At 46.1% G+C, this 26,249-nt stretch overlaps 1 protein-coding gene across 1 annotated transcript in view; it reads right to left on the bottom strand.

Annotated features, from left to right (window-relative positions):
• LOC126456278 (uncharacterized) overlaps positions 1-26,249 on the bottom strand; it is a 120,889-nt gene that overhangs the window by 16,890 nt on the left and 77,750 nt on the right. The window contains exon 2 of the mRNA XM_050092033.1: positions 5,386-5,920. Coding sequence (XP_049947990.1) covers positions 5,386-5,920 — 535 coding nt within the window. The remainder of the gene's footprint in view (positions 1-5,385; positions 5,921-26,249) is intronic.

Raw genomic sequence — 26,249 nt, 5'->3', positions numbered from 1 at the left:
TCCAAAGGTCTCTTTAATTTTCCTGTAGGCAGTATCTATCTTACCCCTAGTGAGATAGGCCTCTACATCCTTACATTTGTCCTCTAGCCATCCCTGCTTAGCCATTTTGCACTTCCTGTCGTTATCATTTTTGAGACGTTTGTATTCCTTTTTGCCTGCTTCATTTACTGCATTTTTAAATTTTCTCCTTTCATCAATTAAATTCAATATTTCTTCTGTTACCCAAGGATTTCTACTAGCCCTCGTCTTTTTACCTACTTGATCCTCTGCTGCCTTCGCTACTTCATCCCTCAAAGCTACCCATTTTTCTTCTACTGTATTTCTTTCCCCCATTCCTGTCAATTGTTCCCCTATGCTCTCCCTGAAACGCTGTACAACCTCTGGTTCTTTCAGTTTATCCAGGTCCCATCTCCTTAAATTCCCACCTTTTTGCAGTTTCTTCAGTTTTAATCTACAGGTCATAACCAATAGATTGTGGTCAGAGTCCACATCTGCCCCTGGAAATGTCTTACAATTTGAAACCTGGTTCCTAAATCTCTGTCTTACCATTATATAATCTATCTGATACCTTTTAGTATCTCCAGGGTTCTTCCATGTATACAACCTTCTTTCATGATTCTTAAACCAAGTGTTAGCTATGATTATGTTGTGCTCTGTGCAAAATTCTACCAGGCTGTTTCCTCTTTCATTTCTTATCCCCAATCCATATTCACCTACTATGTTTCCTTCTCTCCCTTTTCCTACACTCGAATTCCAGTCACCCATGACTATTAAATTTTCGTCTCCCTTCACAATCTGAATAATTTCTTTTATTTCATCATACATTTCTTCAATTTCTTCGTCATCTGCAGAGCTAGTTGGCATATAAACTTGTACTACTGTAGTAGGTATGGGCTTCGTATCTATTTTGGCCACAATAATGCGTTCACTATGCTGTTTGTAGTAGCTTACCCGCATTCCTATTTTCCTATTCATTATTAAACCTACTCCTGCATTACCCCTATTTGATTTTGTGTTTATAACCCTGTAGTCACCTGACCAGAAGTCTTGTTCCTCCTGCCACCGAACTTCACTAATTCCCACTATATCTAACTTCAACCTATCCATTTCTCTTCTTAAATTTTCTAACCTACCTGCCCGATTAAGGGATCTGACATTCCACGCTCCGATCCGTAGAACGCCAGTTTTCCTTCTCCTGATAACGACGTCCTCTTGAGTAGTCCCCGGCCGGAGATCCGAATGGGGGATTATTTTACCTCAGGAATATTTTACCCAAGAGGACGCCATCATCATTTAATCATACAGTAAAGCTGCATGCCCTCGGGAAAAATTACGGCTGTAGTTTCCCCTTGCTTTCAGCCGTTCGCAGTACCAGCACAGCAAGGCCGTTTTGGTTATTGTTACAAGGCCAGATCAGTCAATCATCCAGACTGTTGCCCTTGCGACTACTGAAAAGGCTGCTGCCCCTCTTCAGGAACGACACGTTTGTCTGGCCTCTCAACAGATACCCCTCCGTTGTGGTTGCACCTACGGTACGGCTATCTGTATCGCTGAGGCACGCAAGCCTCCCCACCAACGGCAAGGTCCATGGTTCATGGGGAGGTGGGGGCCCCATAACCGGCGATAATCAGGCTGGTATCCCACCGTTATCCAGACCCTCTCCAGGCACTTTTTCAGTGATCATCGGGGCTCAATTCAAAGTGGGACTCAACCTGAAAGCAATTCTACTCCAATCAATGAGATTCCAGGCCTAATATGTGTCTGGAGACGCTCCAGACAGCGGTGGGATTCCAACCGGCTGTAGCCCAACATATGGTCCGAAAACCAGGGGTAATGTTCTGAGGTGCCATTACTTTTACAGTAGCACCCCTTCGGTTGTCGACCGCGCCACCTTTACAGCACACCCTTACGTGACATACCACGCCTCGTTTTGTTGCTTTTCATGGCAAGCAGTCCTGGGATTACATTGGTGCAAGATAACGCTCGCTCGAACAGGCAAAAATTTCTGCTGATTGCCTTCGTGCTTGGCATGCCCTACCTTGACCAGCAAAGTCGGTGGGTTTCTCCCCAACTGAGATTGTTTGGAGTATTATGGACAAGGCCCTCCAGCCAGCTCGGGATTTTGACGAACTAACGTGCCCGTTGGACAGAATTTGGCACGATACCCCTCAGAAGGACATCCAAAACTCAATCAATCAATACCAAGTTTGCACAAGTGCCAGAGCTCGACCAACGCGTTACAGACTTGCTCAATTTTCATGAAAATGTAAGCATATGTTTGTCTGTACAATTACAAAACATCTACTGATTTCCGTCCCACTCGGGTAACTCCTTAACTCCTTCGTGGTGTGTTGTCTTTTTTTTTCTTGCAGTGGTATACACTACTGGCCATTAAAATTGCTACACCACGAAGATGACGTGCTACAGACGCGAAATTTAACCGACAGGAAGAAGATGCTGTGATATGCAAATGATTAGCTTTTCAGAGCATTCACACAAGGTTGGCACCGGTGGCGACACCTACAACGTGCTGACATGAGGAAAGTTTCCAACCGATTTCTCATACACAAACAGCAGATGACCGGCGTTGCCTGGTGAAACGTTGTTGTGATGACTCGTGTAAGGAGGAGAAATGCGTACCATCACGTTTCCGACTTTGATAAAGGTCGGATTGTAGCCTATCGCGATTGCGGTTTATCGTATCGCGACATTGCTGCTCGCGTTGGTCGAGATCCAATGACTGTTAGCAGAATATGGAATCGGTGGGTTCAGGAGGGTCATATGGAACGCCGTGCCGCAACTAACGGCCTCGTATCACTAGCAATCGAGATGACAGGCATCTTATCCGCATGGCTGTAACGCATCGTGCAGCCACGTCTCGATCCCTGAGTCAACAGATGGGACGTTTACAAGACAACAACCTTCTGCACGAACAGTTCGAAGACGTTTGCAGCAGCATGGACTATCAGCTCGGAGACCATGGCTGCGGATACCCTTGACGCTGCATCACAGACAGGAGCGCCTGCGATGGTGTACTCAACGACGAACCTGGGTGCACGAATGGCAAAACGTCATTTTTTCGAATGTATCCAGGTTCTGTTTACAGCCATGATGATGGTCGCATTCGTGTTTGGCGACATCCCGGTGAACTCACATTGGAAGCGTGTATTCGTCATCACCATACTGGCGTATCAGCCGGCGTGATGGTATGGGGTGCCACTGGTTACACGTCTGGGTCACCTCTTGTTCGCATTGACGGCACTTTGAACAGTGGACGTTAAATTGCAGATGTGTTACGACTCGTGGCTCTACCCTTCATTCGATCCCTGCGAAACCCTACATTTCAGCAGAATAATGCAAAACCGCATGTTGCAGGTCCTGTACGGGCCTTTCTGGATACAGAAAATGTTCGACTGCTGCCCTAGCCAGCACATTCCCCAGATGTCTCACCAATTGAAAACGTCTGGTCAATGATGGCCGAGCAACTGGCTCGTCACAATATACCAGTGACTATCCTTGATAATCTGTGGTATCGTGTTGAAGCTGCATGGGCAGCTGTACCTGTACACGCCATCCAAGCTCTGTTTGACGCACTGCCCAGGCGTATCAAGGCCGTTATTACGGCCAGAGGTGGTTGTTATGGGTACTGATTTCTCAGGATCTGTGCATCCATATTGCGTGAAAATATAATCACATGTCAGCTGAAAGTTTTAGAGTGAGAGATCTAGTTATTTCAATTTACCTTTACAGTTGACGACGTATACCTCGTGGGAACAGATGCTATATTACTAGTTCCTTTCAAACTGGAACAAACGATCCATCCTTCAGACTTTCTCAGCGAAAATGATTGTTATATGTTTTTGAGTTTGCTGAGTCTTCACTGAGAATTGAAAATGTCCTGGACACCTGATAACGACAACTAGATAAGTCGTCAAAATATCGGGTACAGAGAAAGTGACAACTCGGATGAAAACCCAAAAATTTGCATGTATTGCCGACAAACATGTGGCCTTAACTGACGATATAAATGTTAACGCAGTTCGCACAGGTTGGGTGACACTTCAAGAATGTCGCAACCACCGGTCCAGCAATACGATTCACCACCTCAAGAAGTAATCAGACTCATGGATGGAAGAAGGGGAACCAAGAATGCTGTGTAGTAGATCTGTAGAATTGTTGGTTTCCCTTCTTCCAACTTTGAGTTTGATTGTTTCTTGTGATAACGAGTCGTGTTGCTGGACAGATCGTTGCGGCAGCTGCCTGGTACTGGAATACTGCTGGCAAAGCGCGCTGCAGGACCACAGTCCGTCGCAGAGGTGGGCTGAATTTCCGCAAGCCGTTGTACAACGCTGTGCTTCCATGGTCAACTTCTTGACCAGAGGGGCTACACTGTCACTGTGCACTGCGACTATAAATATTCGCCACTCGGCCATTAGCATTCACACGACGACTGCTTCCAGACTTCAGACTACAGCTGATTCTGTCTCCACGGTCCTACGTGCGGGCCAAGCAGCTATGTAGCTCCAGCTTCAACTACCAGCGTCATCAGCCAGCTGTCACTAGACCTCATGGCTTCTGATCTCAAGCCAGTGGCGCCAAGGGAGGATCTCCTACACGGTGTCTTGATCTGGCACTACGAGCTTCTCCGAGCACCCAGAAGGGTTGTTGCCAGTGGTGGCATTGGTGGAGAAACCCCCAGAGGAGGTTCAGGGGCGTCTTGTCGTCGGATCCCGGTTTTACCTTTCTGTTCCTTCCACTGCCTCCACTACTTTCGCATCAGTGAATTCATGAGTGGGTGGAATTGACAGGCAGCACCAGGACCCCACGTCCGGGCCCCGCCAAAGCTGCCCCCGCTACCTCTGGAGGCACACTACTGGCTCACCTTCGCAGTGGAATCTAAGGTCCAGAAGCTATAAAGGAACAAATTCGACAAGATCCCAACACCTTGCGTGAAAACGACAAGTAGGAAACTAGTCGAAACGTTGTATCAACGGGATGCCGTGACTCATAACCCGAGAAGATTGTGTCAGAGTAAGATCATGTCCACGAACGGCAAAATTTCTGGTTTATATAACATAGTCGTTCGGGACCTTTGTCAATAAAGTTATAGGTGAAAGAAGTAAGTCATCGATCCACTAGTTTGCTAGACATGCACAGATGTGCACAGTGTGCAGACTGCAGGATCTTGCACTGAATAGCCACGAATCACACCTACACACAGCAGTTTTACACTAACACTTCATGTGTCCCAAAGCGAATGAACACATCTGCCCTTAAGGAGAAATCCCACCACTACCGCTGTCCCCTCTCCTGTCTGAGTAGCTACGGGACAAGTTATTTCGTGCACACTGTCTCTGGCAGCCGGCGCTGCGAGTGGAGACTCACCTATAGCGGACTCGGTGCGGATGAGCCCCTGGGTGGAGACGTTGCTGCCGCTGCCGCTGCCCGCGGTTGCGCTGGCGGCGGCGGTGGGCGGCAGCTGCAGCTGCAGCGGCACGGGCAGCGGCGACGGCGGCTCGCGCGCCGCGGGCGCCGGCGTGGGCGGCACCGTGCCGTCGCCGCCGCCGCCGCCCCCGCCGCCCACGGCGCGGGCGGGCCGGCCGCCGCGGCGCGAGCAGCGCAGGCTCATGGTGCGCGTGAGCACCGCCTCGTCCGCCTCCTCCTCCTCGTCGTCCTCGGCGGCGGCGGCGAAGTCTGCGATGGCGCCGCTGTCGTGCGCCGAGCACTCGGCGCTCTGCTGGTGCTGCTGGCGGCGCCGGCGCTTGCGGTCCTGCCGGCTGTCCAGCAGCAGGTGCACCATCTCCTCCACCAGGTACACCGTGAAGAAGCCGGCGCAGAACGCCAGGTCCGCCAGCGGCAGGCCCTCGCGGCTCTCCCACAGGTAGCCGCAGCTCTCCAGGTCCCTGAAGCTGTCGCGCACCTGCCCAACGCACACCTTTCGCTTACTATCTCACATGTTTTGCCGTCAAAATTTAACATAAATAATATTTTGCATTATTTGTCAATAAAACCACTGATCAACATAACAGTATTCAATATCCAGATCTGCAAAGTGTTGCAGCATCCCGATACGACGTCTAGGTGTGTTGCTACTGTCACTGCTCTTGTATCGATTGTAAAGGCACCCCTGACGGGCAAATGAAACTGTAACATTCCAGAGACGTTTTTCAAGTCTCAAACATCATGTAGACTGCAGCGACTAAATAAAATTTGGGCGAGGGTCACGTTTCGAACCCAGCTCACGAGGCATATGCGCTAGCCACTAGGCCATCCTAGCACACACTTCTAGCATGCCTTGCTCCTCAGTCGACATTCCCATGCACGCCACAGCCTCAAGGCTTGAGGAGAGAGACATGCTAGGATAGTCCACGCAGTCGGACAAAGCCCTGCGCCAGGGTGCCATAATGGAGATCTGGGTTCAAATCCCGGCCTTGATACAAATTTTCATTCGTTGATGCAGGATGACTTCACTGTTTGGTCCTGTCCTTCAAATCAATCTCTCAATTACTTTGACACAAAATGTATATAATATATAATTGACACAAAATGTATAATTGACAGAAATGGGGATTTGAAACCTGAAATTTTTCGTCGAATTAAACTGGGTTGGAGGGCATACGGTAGGAATGCAACAGTTTTCAAATTTAACATTCCAGTCTGAATAAAGAAGAGAGTTTTTGATCAGTGCGTCCTACCGGTTTTAACGTACAGGTGTGAAACGTGGACTTTAAATGAATTTTTCAAAAGGAAACTTAGAACTGCTCAGAGAACTAAGGAAAGGTCAATGTTAGGTCTCACTAAGAAAGATTGACAGAAAAGTGAGGACATTCGAGCAATAAGAGGAGTAAAAGACATTATAGAACGGGTTAAGACTCTAAAATGGCAGTGGGCAGGAGGCCCAAAGGAAAAAGACCACCAGAGAGACCACTTGATCGCTCGGATAAGGAACTCAGGAAAGTTGCGGGCTTCAACTGGCAGAAGATAGCAGCGGACAGAGATGCATGGAAAAAGCTCTTAAAAATGTATTTAATAACTTAAAGAGGCTGCATCTTGAATAAGCTGAATTAGCTGAACAATAAATAAATAAATATATACAATTCTTGAGACGTAAAAGGTCTCCTGAACAATGTACTTTCATTTGATTCCCGGGTGTCAGGAAGGATCCCCACTTCGATCAATGCTGGGATGCTGTTCCGATATGGTTGGAGAGTCTGTGCGACGCTGTATGATATTCCGTACAGTTGTCCAAAGCCACTGCGCCAGAATTGTGTAGTGGTTGACGCATCTGTCTAACGAGCAGGATCCCCTGACGTCGTTCCCAAGCATACACACTGTTGGACAGAAGATTAGTAATTACGTGCAGGAATAAAATTTTCTTAGCATTTGCCAGGTACGCAACGACGGCATAATCGATATTAACACCGTAAGTGCCAAAGTACAAACTGACAGGGAGCTTATTAACTTACAGGTGCGAGAGAAGACGCCAGGAGACACCTGATTCAGTGATTAGACAACGGTGGCAAGCGGACGTAACACTCTTCCGTTACGAGACTACTTGTGGCAACTCTAGCTAGAGATGACACACGAACGCCTTGCAGACTAGAAACTTTGCATAAAGGACGGCCTGAAGTCCTGAAGTTAAACGTTAGGCCAGCCAAGAGCGATGATGGGCTCAGACTACGAGGTGCATTCACGTTCTAAGGCCTCCGATTTTTTTTCTCCGGACTGGAAAGAGATAGAAATATGCGCATTGTTTTAAAATGAGGCCGCGTTCATTGTCAATACGTCCCAGAGATGGCAGCACCATACGGCAGATGGAATTTTACCGCCAGCGGCGAGAATGAGAACTGTTTTAAATACTTAAAATGGCGACGTTTTCCTTACTTGAACAGCGTGCAATCATTCGTTTTCTGAATTTGCGTGGTATGAAACCAATTGAAATTCATCGACAGTTCAAGGAGACATGTGGTGATGGAGTTATGGATGTATCGAAAGTGCGTTCGTGGGTGCGACAGTTTAATGAAGGCAGAACATCGTGTGACAACAAACCGAAACAACCTCGGGCTCGCACAAGCCGGTCTGACGACATGATCGAGAAAGTGGAGACAATTGTTTTGGGGGATCGCCGAATGACTGTTGAACAGATCGCCTCCAGAGTTGGCATTTCTGTGGGTTCTGTGCACACAATCCTGCATGACGTCCTGAAAATGCGAAAAGTGTCATCCAGGTGGGTGCCACGAATGCTGACGGACGACCACATGGCTGCCTGTGTGGCATGTTGCCAAGCAATGTTGACGCGCAACGACAGCATGAATGGGACTTTCTTTTCGTCGGTTGTGACAATGGATGAGACGTGGATGCCATTTTCCAATCCAGAAACAAAGCGCCAGTCAGCTCAATGGAAGCACACAGTTTCACCGTCACCAAAAAAATGTCGGGTAACCGCCAGTGCCGAAAAAATGACGGTGTCCATGTTCTGGGACAGCGAGGGCGTAATCCTTACCCATTGCGTTCCAAAGGGCACTACGGTAACAAGAGCATCCTACGAAAATGTTTTGAAGAACAAATTCCTTCCTGTACTGCAACAAAAACGTCCGGGAAGGGCTGCGCGTGTGCTGTTTCACCAAGCCAACGCACCCGCACATCGAGCTAACGCTACGCAACAGTTTCTTCGTGATAACAACTCTGAAGTGATTCCTCATGCTCCCTACTCACCTGACCTGGCTCCTAGTGACTTTTGGCTTTTTCCAACAATGAAAGACACTCTCCGTGGCCGCACATTCACCAGCCGTGCTGCTATTGCCTCAGCGATTTTCCAGTGGTCAAAACAGACTCCTAAAGAAGCCTTTGTCGCTGCCATGGAATCATGGCGTCAGCGTTGTGAAAAATGTGTACGTCTGCAGGGCGATTACGTCGAGAAGTAACACCAGTTTCATCGATTTAGGGTGAGTAGTTAATTAGAAAAAAAATCGGAGGCCTTAGAACTTGAATGCACCTCGTATAAGAGCACATTCCGTCACCCGAAAGGGGGGGGGGGGGGGAGGGGGGGATGGAATAATATCATCGACTGGTGCAAAACCCTCGCCTCCCTTTGACTCAGCCGGCCGTTGTAGCCGAGCGATTCTAGGCGCTTCAGTCCGGAACCGCACTGCTGCTACGGTCGCAGGTTCGAATCCTGCCTCGGGCATGCATGTGTGTGATGTCCTTACGTTAGTTAGGTCTAAGTAGTTCTGAGTCTAGGGGACTGATGACCTCAGATGCTAAGTCCCATAGTGCTTAGAACCATTTGAACCATTTTTGAACCTTCCACTCACTCTGAGTCAGGCCAACCCTATTGCATCACGGATACCGATGGAGGGCCAGCCCTACTAGCTGCAAGATGACCTGGTGAATGCAACGAAGTATCTACAACCACCACCAGTTTGGAGTCCACCGCTACGAGTACGCTATCTGTATGTGGACAGAACTTAAAGTCACAACAGTGACTTACCGAGGATGATAGCCGGGGTGATCTTCGAAGAATGAAGAACCAATCTGCCCACCAATGAACTGTTTAACATGGGAGCATTAGTCACAACAGTGACTTACCGTGGATGAGGACTGGAACGATCTTCCATGACTGAAGAACCAATTTGCCCATTTCTGAACTGTTCAACATGGAAGCATTAGTCACAATAGTGACTTACTGGGGATGAGAGCTGGGACGATCTTCCATTAATGAAGAACCAATCTACGTGTATGTGAGCTGTTCAATATGGAAGCAGAGCGCCTGTGTCATAATTCCTGCCAATACCAGTACCACCTCTAGGCTGCCCTTCATGTCGCTGCTCGGATGTGATTTGACTGGATTGTTTTGGGGAAGAGACCAAACAGCGAGGTCATCGGTCTCATCGGATTAGGGAAGGAGGGGGAAGAAATCGGCCGTGCCCTTTCAAAGGAACCATCCCGGCATTTGCCTGGAATGATTATGGGAAATCACGGAAAACCTAAATCAGGATGGCCGGACGCGAGATTGAACCGTCGTCGCTGCTCGGCCTTCCACAACTGACAACAGGTGCATGCAGATTTCTGGGGCAGAGCCTAATTGCAGCTCCATGCAATGAAGAGCACCGAGTCTCAGGCAGGCGTCCACAGCCAAGGGGAACTGTAGTGAGGCGCCAGTCGCCGGACCCTCCTACGGCAGGTCCGAAGCACTGACCCCCAACAATGCCAGAGCCCAGGTGCTGATGTGCTGCTCTGCACCTGTGTGCAAGTCAGGCTCAGCTAGGACTGTGCTAGGCAGCTCTGAGAAAAAGACAGGTTGGTTGTAAAACTCTTGCTAATAAATTGTTGTTAATTTAATGATATCCCATCAGTCCAGTGCATTCCACAGCGCTGCATCATCGCACCTCTGCGTGTCTATCCTACACTCACATGGGAGACTAGCATCAGGCGGGCTCCTATAACGCAGTTACCATAAGCGCTACCAATGTGTAGAATACCGCACTTGAAAGGGTTGCATGATTCCAGTTAAAAGTAAAGCACGAGTCTGTGGAATAGTATCTACGACTTTTCACTCAAAGGAACTGTGGACTGAGTGTTCCAGAATCGAAGTCGGCACTCGATTAGGCTACAGAAGGATAGGTACAGCATCCATAGGAGACGATTGTTGTTGTTGTTGTCGTCGTCGTCGACGTATTTAGTGCAAAGACATGGTTTGATGCAGCTCTCCATGCTACTTTATCCTAAGCAAGCCACTTCATCTCCGAATGAGTACTGCAATATACATCCTTCTGAATATACTTACTGTTTTCATCTGTTGATCCACCTCTACGATTTTTGCCCACGACTCTTCCCTCCAGTACTAAATTGGTGATCCCTTAATGTGTCACAACGTATTCTATCGACAGATTCCGTCATGTCCTTTAGTCAGGTTGTGCCACAAATAGCGTCGCTAACAGGAGTGGTACCAGTGTGCTGAAATTTTCTAGTCAATTTTGAAGTATTTTTAACAAACCAATTATGCTAATGTGGATATTCGTGTATTTAATTGTTACACAGCTACTTTTTATATCTTATTCTATTACGAACATACACTCCTGGAAATTGAAATAAGAACACCGTGAATTCATTGACCCAGGAAGGGGAAACTTTATTGACACATTCCTGGGGTCAGATACATCACATGATCACACTGACAGAACCACAGGCACATAGACACAGGCAACAGAGCATGCACAATGTCGGCACTAGTACAGTGTATATCCACCTTTCGCAGCAATGCAGGCTGCTATTCTCCCATGGAGACGATCGTAGAGGTGCTGGATGTAGTCCTGTGGAACGGCTTGCCATGCCATTTCCACCTGGCGCCTCAGTTGGACCAGCGTTCGTGCTGGACGTGCAGACCGCGTGAGACGACGCTTCATCCAGTCCCAAACATGCTCAATGGGGGACAGATCCGGAGATCTTGCTGGGCAGGGTAGTTGACTTACACCTTCTAGAGCACGTTGGGTGGCACGGGATACATGCGGACGTGCATTGTCCTGTTGGAACAGCAAGTTCCCTTGCCGGTCTAGGAATGGTAGAACGATGGGTTCGATGACGGTTTGGATGTACCGTGCACTATTCAGTGTCCCCTCGACGATCACCAGTGGTGTACGGCCAGTGTAGGAGATCGCTCCCCACACCATGATGCCGGGTGTTGGCCCTGTGTGCCTCGGTCGTATGCAGTCCTGATTGTGCCGCTCACCTGCACGGCGCCAAACACGCGTACGACCATCATTGGCACCAAGGCAGAAGCGACTCTCATCGCTGAAGACGACACGTCTCCATTCGTCCCTCCATTCACGCCTGTCGCGACACCACTGGAGGCGGGCTGCACGATGTTGGGGCGTGAGCGGAAGACGGCCTAACGGTGTACGGGACCGTAGCCCAGCTTCATGGAGACGGTTGCGAATGGTCCTCGCCGATACCCCAGGAGCAACAGTGTCCCTAATTTGCTGGGAAGTGGCGGTGCGGTCCCCTACGGCACTGCGTAGGATCCTACGGTCTTGGCGTGCATCCGTGCGTCGCTGCGGTCTGGTCCCAGGTCGACGGGCACGTGCAACTTCCGCCGACCACTGGCGACAACATCGATGTACTGTGGAGACCTCACGCCCCACGTGTTGAGCAATTCGGCGGTACGTCCACCCGGCCTCCCGCATGCCCACTATACGCCCTCGCTCAAAGTCCGTCAACTGCACATACGGTTCCCGTCGACGCTGTCGCGGCATGCTACCAGTGTTAAAGACTGCGATGGAGCTCCGTATGCCACGGCAAACTGGCTGACACTGACGGCGGCGGTGCACAAATGCTGCGCAGCTAGCGCCATTCGACGGCCAACACCGCGGTTCCTGGTGTGTCCGCTGTGCCGTGCGTGTGATCATTGCTTGTACAGCCCTCTCGCAGTGTCCGGAGCAAGTATGGTGGGTCTGACACACCGGTGTCAATGTGTTCTTTTTTCCATTTCCAGGAGTGTATAATTGATGACTGAATAGCAGTTGCTATGGGAAAGCGTGTTTGTAATGCTAGCCATTGGGTTATTACGTTAGCTTATTAGTTAACATTTATAAAGCTGGTTTTAACGATCCCCATATCCATAGGGTATTTAAATTGCTGTTTTTAGAAGTTTACAGTTAAATGTACATACGTTTTTTGAAAAGTGAACGTTCAGATCTTAGCATACGATATGTAAGTCGCTCCCCATTGTCCGGCTCTGACGAAGTGCGGCTCATGCGCGCCCTCTTTCACGCTGTTTAACCCGCTGTTGCTCAACTATCAGCAGCGGTTTTGCGACTGGGATCAGCACACCTGTTCCAAGCGTCATCGTCATCATCAGCCGGATGGGTGTCGGAACATCATTTTAACGTGTATTCTTTGTAGTCGTTTCTGAGTTCCATATGTAAATGAGCAGTTATAATTCTTATCTTTACAGTGCACTATCTGAAGACGGCCTACTACTAAAGGCGAAACTCGTCATATTCTTAACAAATGGCTGTGTGACCGAGGCAGTTTCCTTACTAATTTTACTTAACTGACAGACCGCTGTTTCCCGATAATGTTATCTGAAACAGACAATTTTGTCGTTGCTCTTTTAGAAAAATCTGGACTCATTGCAAATGAATTTATCTGGATGCGTCTGAGCCTGTTTTTTCGTTCTATATATTTCGAAATAAAGAGGTGATGCATGACTTGTTGGGGTGTGTAATTTACTTGTGGAAACTACGGTCTACATGAAGTTGTTTTCGTTACTAATGTTTGTAAATGACTGATTCTTTCCTGAGGGAATGCTTTCTAACAACTTTAAGCGTGGTGTCTACAACCACAGAAGTAGGGTATGTACCACGCATTTTAGCTTGCCGCCTTTTTGTTGCCTTAGCGCGCAATCCGTAGCCTATCATACAGTCAGCAGTAATCGGACACTTGTGCAGACGGTAAGTTTATGCAATAAGCAGTGGTGAACAGAGACGTCGGGTTCGCGCCACTACAGTAGTCAGTCCTCTGAGTTACTTAAATGCTTCAGGTATAAGGTTTTTTACGAGGCTAAATCTGTCGTAACTGCTCTCGTCCCAAGTCCGTCAAGCATTGTCGCCAAGGAATACAATACGCCAAGCAGTAGCTACATTCTTAATATAATCTCACTGGTTGCACGTCTGTGCTTCAATTAAAATGCCTAGAACGTTTTTCCTTTTCTCCTTATGAGTGTGTAGGGAGGATCAGTTACATTTGGAAAAGCGGGTGCTAATTAGTTCTGGACAATGTACAGTGGTGTGCAGAACCTAAGGTCGAAAGTAACTTTCGGACGATAGCTTGACGTAACTTGGACCACACATAGAAAGTATATTATAGAAGGTAACTGAAATAATACTTTTATTTAAAGAGAATAATTGCGCTGAAGTCACCGCGATTTATGATGATCCACCGGAAATTACAAAAGGAGGGATTTGGTTCTTAACAGGGTGCGTGATTATCACCCACGCTGGCCACAAAGTTCTTGTGGCAGGGCGTTCCACTCCTCCACCAGCGCGGCTGACAAATCCTGGGTGGTCGCTGGTGTACGTGGAAATGCGGCAGTATGTCTTCCCATACGTGTCCACGTATCCCATATGTGCTCAGTGGGTTTTAACTCGAGGTAATCAGCAGGCCAGTCCACTCGACGAATGTCCTCTTTTTTTCCACCTGCACAGTTCATGCGCTGACACGTTGTTACCTATAAAAATGAATCCACGACCGAATGTACTGTATCTGCGGCAGCAGAGACAAAACTCGAACAATATTCCGCAATATGCTTTTATTGGTTAAAATCAACAACGTGGCTGATGATGACAGTGTAGTCGAAACGAAACACAATTTAGGCAAGAAACAAAGTATGGATCCTGTTGCAATGGAGAATTCGAACGTTTTTACAACACAACTTTTAGTGATGTGAGTCTACATGGAAATGACAGAATAATAACGAAAAGTCACAATCACAAATCCTATAAGAATTTCCTACTAGAGACAACAAAAGATAACTTCTAAATTTCCCACAAGAGTCCGTCGTAACACACATACACTTAATTCCAAGTTCTATTCTGATGTCGAAGACGTAGTCTTCCGTGGAGACGTCCATGAGGTCGGTTTTCGGCGTGAACTGAAGTCCGGCGCTGGTTCTAGCCTTTAAATAGTACTGGTCAGCCAATCAGATGTTGTTGTAGTAATACTTCCTGCAGGCCATCTCGAACTCCCTCTGCAGGAAGTAGTACGCGGAATGTCTGTTTCCAAAACATCCGATGTTTACCATTGCTTACGCCTTTGGGCATAGGATACCTCGGTCCTTTGTCATGTTAGATGTGTTGCCGGCCTGCAGAGGCTACCTTGGTAATGGCGTAACAGATCCCACTTCGGATCTTATAACAGAAGAGTAACAAAATAAAATGTCTTCCTCGCGAGTCTCTCACTCAAGAAAGTCCACAAAAAAAAAAAAAAAAAAAAAAAAAAAAAAAAAAAAAAAAAAAAAAAAAAAAAAAAAAAAAACGGAAACAAAACTACTACAAAGTGGTCGGCACAGCATTAACACAAAGCTGTTCAGGGAGTCCACATCACCATTACACGACACCCTTGAGTCACAGTCCGAAGCTACCACTCCTGACTACCCGGCGGGGTCGGGGATTTTCTCTGCCTCGTGATGACTGGGTGTTGTGTGATGTCCTTAGGTTAGTTAGGTTTCAGTAGTTCTAAGTTCTAGGGGACTGATGACCATAGATGTTAAGTCCCATAGTGCTCAGAGCCATTTGAACCATTTTGAACCTGACTACCCGGGACAAGCAGCAGACGAGGCCGGGGTAGCAAATCGCTGAAAGTCTGGGTGGCTTGTCAAACTGCCCTCTGGCTTTTTTTTCCCTCTAGTAGGTTAAGGTACAGCGTCACCGGCAGATCTCGGTCTTACTGTCTTGATGGAACTGTAAAATTGTCCGATCCTACAATGACATCATCCCGATGACATCATTAGAGTCCACGTTTTAGGTGTGGCGGTGGGACTTGATGTCCTGTGCCACCCTCTGATAGTGTAAATTCAAGGTAGCAGGCAATAAGGAACACAACTACATAGGTACTGAAAGTGGTGGACGTATTATGGACGTCACATACTGAGTGGCCGTATAAAGACTGACACCTTATTAGTAGCAGTAACCGGGCTGTCGTTAGCCATGGTCTGAATCCAATTCCTCGAGGATGGTGAGAGGAACAAGGTGGTGGTGCCAGTACTGGGAGTCGGGGTGCCAATATGAGGTAAGCCGGTGGCCGTGTCGTGCAGGGCATCCACTTTGTCATAGAGACGCCAAGCCTTCTCTCGAATGGACGTCTTTAGAGTTACCGTGTTTGTTTCATCACGGAGCGTAACAACCCTCGTGAGGGGAGGAGCAAGCAGGCTGCGTCGAAGCACCTTATTCTGCGGGCGCTGGAGTGTCTGCATCTGGGAGGCACAAACAGTGCCTCATGCAGAGAAGCTGTAGGTGAGGGAAGTGTGGACAACCATCCGGTACAGTCGGAGCTTCGTTTCTAAGCTCAGTTCCCTGCTGTTGAAGAGTGCGTATAACGCTTTTATCAGCTTCTGTCCTTTTTGGGTGACATATTTTGAATCTCGATTTAAGAGCAGTTTTTTATCCATCAGGGCTCCTAGATATTTGGTACCCGGGGACCATGGGACCCGGACCCCTGCAATAGTGATGTTGTGGCGCAGAAGTAGACTGCCGTAGTTTTAGCGGCATTGAGGGCACTCTTGTCTGATCGACACCAGATGGCAGTGGGGTCCACCTGCCTCTGCAGGCGAGCAATGAGCTGGTCCGTGTTGCAGCTGATCGTATAGAGCACGGTACCGTCGGCGAACTGCGCCCGGGGGTAGTGTGGGATGAGTGACATATCATTAACATAAATGTTAAAGAGGATGAGAGACAACAGAGAGCCTTGAGGGGTACCCATCGACATATGATGTAAGCTGAGCGTTTTCCTTGCTGAGTAACCAACAAGGTTCTGTCGTGGAGGAAATTATCGACGATCTTGACATAGATGTGGTGGATGGTCGTTGGTGTCAGCATTTTGTACACAAGATTGTCCTGCCATATCTTGTTGTACGCGTTTCGCAGGTCCAGGAAAACCGATAGCGTCGAAATGGCTGAGTAAAAGACCCTGCTGACATGCTCTGTGGTCCTAATCAGTTGGAAGCGAATCCTAACTGTTCCGGACAGATCGTCCCAGCCACCGCCAGCGGCTCGGAAAAGTGGTGATCAAAGATTTTAGGACCTTTACCACGGTATTCAGAAGGCTAATGGGCCTGTTGTTAGTACCAGCTGGCCGGCGATGGGCTGGCTTATAAGGCCGGTCGGCGGATTGATCTTCTGGGACTATTTTCGATCACCACGTCACTGGCGTGGGAAAATAGTCCGCTTGTTGATCGCGACCTCTGGCGAAGCTGTCGATCCGCAGTGCTCGGGAAGCGGGCCCTGCCGGCCGTTGGCAGAGACGTGAGGCTGTGCTTTCATCTCCGACAGCGGCCTCGGTCGTACTGTAAACATCTGCTTTGGTTTCACTCCCTGTGATGAAGGCATCCCGCATCTATAATCCGTCATGCGGGACGGGACGGACGCTGCAGAATGCGTCATTCTAAAGAGGCGTATAGGCGTGCAGTGAACGATCACGTTTGACAAGGTTCCTGGGCGCATGTTTTCCCACCCTCGCCGTATGAGTGTACGTCCAGAATCACTATCCGGACTGTATCTGCTCTCATCCGGGATGAGTACGTGACCCGACTCCTCGTTGGTCCTATCCCAATGCCCTTAGCACCGTCGCAGACGGTGACGCCGATGTGCGGGGGTCAGGTAATAGTGTCCAAGGAATAGAAAAGCAACTGGAATCACTCAACAGAGGAAAGTCCACTGCACCTGACGGGATACCAATTCGATTCTACAGAGAGTACGCGAAAGAACTTGCCCCCCTTCTAACAGCCGTGCACCGCAAGTATCTAGAGGAACGCAAGGTTCCAAATGATTGGAAAAGAGCACAGGTAGTCCCAGTCTTCAAGAAGGGTCGTCGAGCAGATGCACAAAACTATAGACCTATATCTCTGACGTCGATCTGTTGTAGAATTTTAGAACATGTTTTTTGCTCGAGTATCATGTCGTTTTTGGAAACCCAGAATCTACTATGTAGGAATCAACATGGATTCCGGAAACAGCGATCGTGTGAGACCCAACTCGCTTTATTTGTTCATGAGACCCAGAAAATATTAGATACAGGCTCCCAGGTAGATGCTATTTTTCTTGACTTCCGGAAGGCGTTCGATACAGTTCCGCACTGTCGCCTGATAAACAAAGTAAGAGCCTACGGAATATCAGACCAGCTGTGTGACTAGACTGAAGAGTTTTTAGCAAACAGAACACAGCATGTTGTTATCAATGGAGAAACGTCTACAGACGTTAAAGTAACCTCTGGCGTGCCACAGGGGAGTGTTATGGGACCATTGCTTTTCACAATATATATAAATGACCTAGTAGATAGTGTCGGAAGTCCCATGCGGCTTTTCGCGGATGATGCTGTAGTATACAGAGAAGTTGCAGCATTAGAAAATTGTAGCGAAATGCAGGAATATCTGCAGCGGATAGGCACTTGGTGCAGGGAGTGGCAACTGACCCTTAACATAGACAAATGTAATGTATTGCGAATACATAGAAATAAGGATCCTTTATTGTATGATTATATGATAGCGGAACAAACACTGGTAGCAGTTACTTCTGTAAAACATCTGGGAGTATGCGTGCGGAACGATTTGAAGTGGAATGATCATAGCCGGCCGGTGTGGCCGTGCGGTCCAGGCGCTTCAGTCTGGAACCGCGTGACCGCTCCGGTCGCAGGTTCGAATCCTGCCTCGGGCATGGGTGTGTGTGATGTCCTTAGGTTAGTTAGGTTTAAGTAGTTCTAAGTTCTAGGGGACTGATGACCACAGATGTTAAGTCCCATAGTGCTCAGAGCCATTTGAACCATTTTGAATGATCATATAAAATTAAATGTTGGTAAGGCGGGTACCAGGTTGAGATTCATTGGGAGAGTCCTTAGAAAATGTAGTCCAAAAACAAAGGAGGTGGCTTACAAAACACTCGTTCGACCTATACTTGAGTATTGCTCATCAGTGTGGGATCCGTACCTGATCGGGTTGACGGAGGAGATAGAGAAGATCCAAAGAAGAGCGGCGCGTTTCGTCACAGGGTTATTTGGTAACCGTGATAGCGTTACGGAGATGTTTAACAAACTCAAGTGGCAGACTCCGCAAGAGAGGCGCTCTGCATCGCGGTGTAGCTTGCTTGCCAGGTTTCGAGAGGGTGCGTTTCTGGATGAGGTATCGAATATATTGCTTCCCCCTACTTATACCTCCCGAGGAGATCACGAATGAAAAATTAGAGAGATTCGAGCGCGCACGGAGGCTTTCAGACAGTCGTTCTTCCCGCGAACCATACGCGACTGGAACAGGAAATATGAGGTAATGACAGTGGCACGTAAAGTGCCCTCCGCCACACACCGTTGGGTGGCTTGCTGAGTATAAATGTAGATGTAGAGAAGTACAACGTACCGGTAGTCTGGAAAAGAGACCGACACCACGCAGTCGCCGTGCCGCTGCGGAGTGTGAGATTGCGTGCCTTGCAGACCTGTTAAATATGGCTGCAATTGCACCTGCTATTTGCCGTGGGTCCCTTCTTGCCTGTTGCACAGTGTATCGGTCACCTGCTGCTGTGGTTGACCGTGCCGGACCACTTCCTCTCCTTTGGACAGAAGTGCCAGTGGTTCACAAAACTCCCCATGCACGTGAAACAATGCTGTGAGTAACACCAAACTGCTGTGTTGTCTCCAAGCTATGTTATAATGACGAACACCACCAAAGTGCACCGTAACTGCTCACTGACTGACACACACTGTCTTTTCTCTTTCCTACAGCTACCACGTGTTGCACTATACTCACGTTAAACTCACGCTATGTGTCGTCCAACCTTCTGTGAGCGGCTGCGGCGTTCTCCTTCACTTTCATCATTCCATCCGAGTAGTTATTATATTATGTTACTCTATCTACCTCGTGCTCCCATGATGTTTGCAGTCGTATTCTTAAACAAAGAGCAATTATGGACACTATAAATATTTGTGAGGTAATGCAGAATGCTACGTAATATAAGTGTAAATGAAGTCCCTTCAACCCATAAAAAAGTGATTATTTAACTTCTTAAACAACTTTTGCTCATTTATTGGAGTGGTATCTTTGCAATAGTTCATGGTTAAAATGGCTATTAATGTATTGCAAAGTTTATGAAAAACAGGAAAAAAAGTGCTTGCATACTTAATTTTTTTATTAATTCTTGTAATTTAACTAAAAAATCTTGTTAATGAGTTTGAGTGAATATACAGAAACAATGCTGAATTTTTGTCCCTTCATGACTAGCGACTGTATTTACCAAATATGTGGTTTTTCCGAACCAAAAATCGAAGAGTAAGGTCGTACAGTTTCTTGTTCTACTCTTAAATTAAAACAAAAGCGGCTTAGTATCTATCTCAGAGTCATTAAAGTAATGACTGAGGCAATAAGTGCCGTGTATGTGCAAGGTGATAATGAAAAAGACCAATTTTACATCCACTAAACGCTCCGAAATAATACGATTCCTCTGATAATAATCTACACAGTTGTTTGGAGTACCTCGCAGATGTTTCGCTGGGAAGCTCTTATATATCCTCCATACTGTCCCGACCTGCCCCGGGCCATTTACATATTTTTCGAACCCAGAAGAAAGACATACGTGACAGTAGATTTGCTTCGGTCGAAGAGGCGCACGCCTGCATACAATGAAGCTACCGTAGGCAAGCGCAAACATTTTCCCATGAAAACACTGTCTTATCACACAGTAGGGTAAATACAGGGTGAGTCTCTAACTATTGCCACCTAGAATAACTCCGCAAGTATGACAGTGGCTGAAAAGTTTGTGGGACAAAAGTTGCATGGGAAAACGGGGGGAAAATTATTGAGACATTTGTTTCTGTGCTCCCGTATACATTCTTCAGTCATATTGCTAAAAAACGGAGGTTTTTTGTTGTTGTTTAATTTCTTCACTTCGGCATTTCACTGTACGCCTTACAAGAATCCATACTCTTATGCATGGAAATCAATTGCAATGTTGTGGTAAACAGAATTTTTTTCTTCGTGTTCAAAGTTTTATAGCACTTTAATAGAATGCTAAGTGTATCGAGACACCATAGCATACAATAAATATATAGACTAGGCATCCTGCACTGATACGTAGATGTTGATGTGTCTGACCGCTTTGAGGTTCCTAACGCGACCTTTATGCTACTTTTCACCACTTTAAAGGCAGCTGCTCTCCGTTTTAAAGGGACACTCCACCCTAAAACTACAATTATTTAAAAAATGGCTATTTCACATCTTTATACTGCTTACTCTTGGATCCCAAAACTGTTTCGCTGTATTCGAATTACAAGTATATTTAAGAAATGTTTGAATCAGTGAATGTCTTAGGGGCTGTGGCACACAGAAAGATGCCAATTTTTTTTTTTTTAATTTCTATCACCATCAAACAGAATTACCTTTACTCCGGCCTTGGCATAAACTGAAACTGGGGAAAACAATCTGCAAGATTTCCAGGAAAACTGAAGCGAAACAATTGACAGCCAGTCGTTGGTAATCAGTTACTTTGCCTATTAACTCTGGAATTTCAATTTAGGGAATTCAATGAAGTCCTGTACAGTTCAATCAACAAGCTCCAAGGAAACAGGCATTGAAACTTCCTGGCAGATTAAAACTGTGTGCCGGACCGAGACTCGAACTCGGGACCTTTGCCTTTCGCGGGCAAGTGCTCTTCCAACTGAGCTACCCAAGCACGACTCACGCCCCGTCCTCACAGCTTTACTTCTGCCAGTACCTCGTCTCCTACCTTCCAATCTTTACAGAAGCTCTCCTGCGAACCTTGCAGAACTAGCACTCCTGAAAGAAAGGCGACATGGCTTAGCCACAGCCTGGGGGATGTTTCCAGAATGAGATTTTCACTCTGCAGCGGAGTGTGCGCTGATATGAAACTTCCTGGCAGAATAAAACTGGAAAGAAAGGATATTGCGGAGACATGGCTTAGCCACAGCCTGGTGGATGTTTCCAGAATGAGATTTTCACTCTGCAGCGGAAGTTTCATATCAGCGCACACTCCGCTGCAGAGTGAAAATCTCATTCTGGAAACAGGCATTGGTTTACCACCAGATATCCCTACCACTGCGCCTCCTCAAGAAGACTGTTCAGAAAATTCAAGACAAAGGCTATCCTGAGCTTGAAATGACAAGAACAAGCCTCATATAAGCAGGAATGGAAAACATTATGGTGTCGGTGAATTTTAATGGTTATGTCTTGTAGCAACGTTCATGTTTTGATAAAATGTTAAAATCCATCTTATCGTAAGATTGTTTTTCTACGCTCAGTGGCAACTTATTTATCATAAATAACCAACCTGAATGAAATTTTTGCCGGAAGTATTCTTGATGTGTTTACATACTTCTATGCATTAATATTGTTGAAAAAGTAATTTCTTTATTCTACCATCACATTCACTTATCGATAATTTAAGAAAATTTAAGGCTGAAATTTGAAATGAACACTGAAAACTAATTATTAATATTTTTCATAAAATGAATGCACAGAACCTTTGAACTATGTCTTGTGAATGTACCTGCCCGATCCGGCTTGTGAAAATTGTGGTGTGAGTACCAAATGTTGGTTTTCAAGAATGCGATTAAAATAATTTAAAACTCGAATCCTAACGGAAGTATGGACTTCAAAACTTGGGTGTTCCTACATCTTTCGATAATAGACATGATTTTAAAATGTGGTTGCTATCGGCAAAGGAGAAGAAAAATTAAATTTCTGTTTGGAGTCTCCCCTCAAGCAGCACGCCATATAACTGTATGTTCGTATCTAAGGCTACGCCGAACCTAATTACGGTCATCCCTCTGAAGGCAGCGCCTTGTCTGCACTTCTCCTGCGCTAACAGCCGGCAGTGCTGCACTACGTAACGACGTCTGGCCGACCAATTTTACTGCGAGCGCTCACAACCCACGAGTCTGGTGAAGTTGACACCTGCCTTTCGAGGAATATACAAGGGGTCCATAAAGTCCGTTTACAACTTAAAAATGTTATTACAACGGCAGTTGTTAAAATATTTTAACAACATTTCTTTCACTGTAATCAGTGTTTGGTAAAGTTTTTACTGCTAAATTTTTGCGTTTCAGGTACTCTGTTGATGGAAGGAACTGAACCTCTATAAAATGGTAACTCCTCAAGAGAAGGCACAATGTGTGTCCTGGTTTATTGAGACAAATCGGGTGTTCAGACACAATGAAACTTCAGAATGAAGTATGGAAGAGATCCACCACCGCGCCTTCAATCCGTGCATGGCACAAAAAAATTATGGAGACAGGGACAGTGTTGGATAAAGGGAGAAGCGGGCGACCAAGAAAATCCGAGGAAAACATCGATCGTGTTTTTAACGTCTTCACTCGTTCACCTACAAAGTCTATCCGCACTGCTGCTAGACGGTTACAACTACCACATTCAGCTGTGCATAAGGTCCTCCACAAGAACTTACGGTTGTACTCTTAGAAAGTGCAACTGTTAACAGACATTTGAGCCAAATGACAAGCCAAAACAGACAGAGTTTGCACTCAACATGCTGGAACGCCTTTTGGAGGCTGAAGAATTCCTCAAGCTAGTTTGATTACTGACGAAGCAACTTTTCATGTTTCTGGGACGTTAAACAGACACAACGTGAGCATCTGGGGATCTGAACACTCCTATGTGGTTAGGGAGCTACACCGTGATGGTCCAAAAGTGAATATGTGGTGTGGAATCATGTGCAACCGAATAATTGATCCATTTTTCTTCAATGAGTCAGCAATTACTGCAGATGTTTAGCACGACCTTCTGACCGAGTATGTAGCACCACAATTGATTGACTTACAACCAACTATCATTTTCCAAGAAGATGGTGCACCACCACATTGGGGACTATTTGTTCGTCGGTTCCTCAATAAAACATTTCCAGGCAGATGGATTGGGAGGGATGGGCCAATTCCTTGGCCACCGCGTTCGCCACATAGCACTCCCTTGGGGTATGTAGAAGATATCGTGTATCAAACACAGATACGGGACATTGCTGACTTGAAGCAAAAGATTCGTAATGCCATTGCCACCACTGATGAAGCTATGCTACAGCGAACATCGCAAGAAATCGAGTACCGTCTTGATGTGGTTCGTGCAACCAGAGGCGCCCATACAGAGGTCTATTAAACACTGTCAAAAAAACTTTTATAAACACTGATTACAATAAAAGAAATATGGTTAAAATATTTCAACAACTGCCGTTCTAATAAAATTTTGAAGACGTAAAGCGACTTTATGGACACCCTGTATATTTCTTTCATAGTCCTTGATAGCTGCACCATAGTTCTAGAGTTATCTGCACAAATTTTAATAGTTCTGCGGAATTGTGCGAGAAATATTATAATCACACTTATCAATACTTAAGTAGCTGTGAAGCTGGTACCGACTTTCGAGAAATACACATTTTTTTAGAGTTTTGGTATAAATGCTATAATTCTAGAAATCTCTGTACTAAATCTGAATAGTTCTCCAGAATTTCGTAAAGAAAACACTACTAACAGGGAAATTTTAATGGTGTGAAAAATTATTTATGAACTTACCAAGGTAAAATTGTGATCATAGTTCTGAACAGCTCACCAACAGTTCTTCAGAAAACCTTAATGACTTTTTCGTGCAGATAATAGTTTATGAGATAAGTGAAATAACGAGGGACCCATTTTCACTATCGAAAATATACGAAATCGTACTAGAGCTCTGATAACGGTTCCGAACACAGTTCTGGATAGCATCCCAAGAGTTTTATCGAAATCTTAATGTCGTTTCTTGTGAAGATAGCCGTACCGTAGGTGCAACCACAACGGAGGGTTATCTGTTGAGAGGCCAGGCAAACGTGTGGTTCCTGAAGACGGGCAGCAGCCTTTTCAGTAATTGCAGGGGCAACAGTCTGGATGATTGACTGATCTGGCCTTGTAACATTAACCAAAATGGCCTTGCTGTTCTGGTACTGCGAACGTCTGAAAGCAAGGGGAAACTACAGCCGTAATTTTTCCCGAGGGCATGCAGCTTTACTGTATGATTAAATGATGATGGCGTCCTCTTGGGTAAAATATTCCGGAGGTAAAATAGTCCCCCATTCGGATCTCCGGGCGGGGACTACTCAAGAGGACGTTGTTATCAGGAGAAATAAAATTGGCGTTCTACGAATCGGAGCGTGGAATGTCAAATCCCTTAATCGGCCAGGTAGGTTATAAAATTTAAAAAGGGAAATGGATAGGTTAAAGTTAGATATAGTGGGAATTAGTGAAGTTCGGTGGCAGGAGGAACAAGACTTCTGGTCAGGTGAATACAGGGTTATAAATACAAAATCAAATAGGGGTAATGCAGGAGTAGGTTTAATAATGAATAAAAAAAATAGGTGTACGGGTAAGCTACTACAAACAGCATAGTGAACGCATTATTGTGGCCAAGATAGACACGAAGCCCACACCTACTACGGTAGTACACGTTTATATGCCAACTAGCTCTGCAGATGACGAAGAAATTGATGAAATGTATGATGAGATAAAAGAAATTATTCAGGTAGTGAAGGGAGACGAAAATTTAATAGTCATGGGTGACTGGAATTCATCAGTAGGAAAAGGGAGAGAAGGAAACATAGTAGGTGAATATGGATTGGGGCTAAGAAATGAAAGAGGAAGCCGCCTGGTAGAATTTTGCGCAGAGCATAACTTAATCATAGCTAATACTTGGTTTAAGAATCATAAAAGAAGGTTGTATACATGGAAGAACCCTGGAGATACTAAAAGGTATCAGATAGATTATATAATGGTAAGACAGAGATTTAGGAAGCAGGTTTTAAATTGTAAGACATTTCCAGGGGCAGATGTGGACTCTGACCACAGTCTATTGGTTATGAACTGTAGATTAAAACTAAAGAAACTGCAAAAAGGTGAGAATTTAAGGAGATGGGACCTGGATAAACTGAAAGAACCAGAGATTGTACAGAGTTTCAGGGAGAGCATAAGGGAACAATTGACAGGAATGGGGGAAAGAAATACAGTAGAAGAAGAATGGGTAGCTTTGAGGGATGAAATAGTGAAGGCAGCAGAGGATCAAATAGGGAAAAAAAGGGGTTAGTAGAAACCCTTGGGTAACAGAAGAAATATTGAATTTAATTGATGAAAGGAGAAAATATAAAAATGCAATAAATGAAGCAGGCAAAAAAGAATACAAACGTCTCAAAAATGAGATCGACAGGAAGTGCAAAATGGCTAAGCAGGGATGGCTAGAGGACAAATGTAAGGATGTAGAGGCTTATCTCACTAGGGGTAAGATAGATACTGCCTACAGGAAAATCAAAGAGACCTTTGGAGAAAGGAGAACCACTTGCATGAATATCAAGAGCTTTGATGGAAACCCAGTTCTAAGCAAAGAAGGGAAAGCAGAAAGGTGGAAGGAGTGTATAGAGGGTCTATACAAGGGCGATGTTCTTGAGGACAATATTATAGAAATGGAAGAGAATATAAATGAAGATGAAATAGGAGATATGATACTACGTGAAGAG

Source organism: Schistocerca serialis, chromosome 1 (assembly GCF_023864345.2).
Source record: "Schistocerca serialis cubense isolate TAMUIC-IGC-003099 chromosome 1, iqSchSeri2.2, whole genome shotgun sequence".
Taxonomy (NCBI): Eukaryota; Metazoa; Arthropoda; class Insecta; order Orthoptera; family Acrididae; genus Schistocerca; species Schistocerca serialis.
This window is presented reverse-complemented; position numbering and strand designations above follow the sequence as displayed.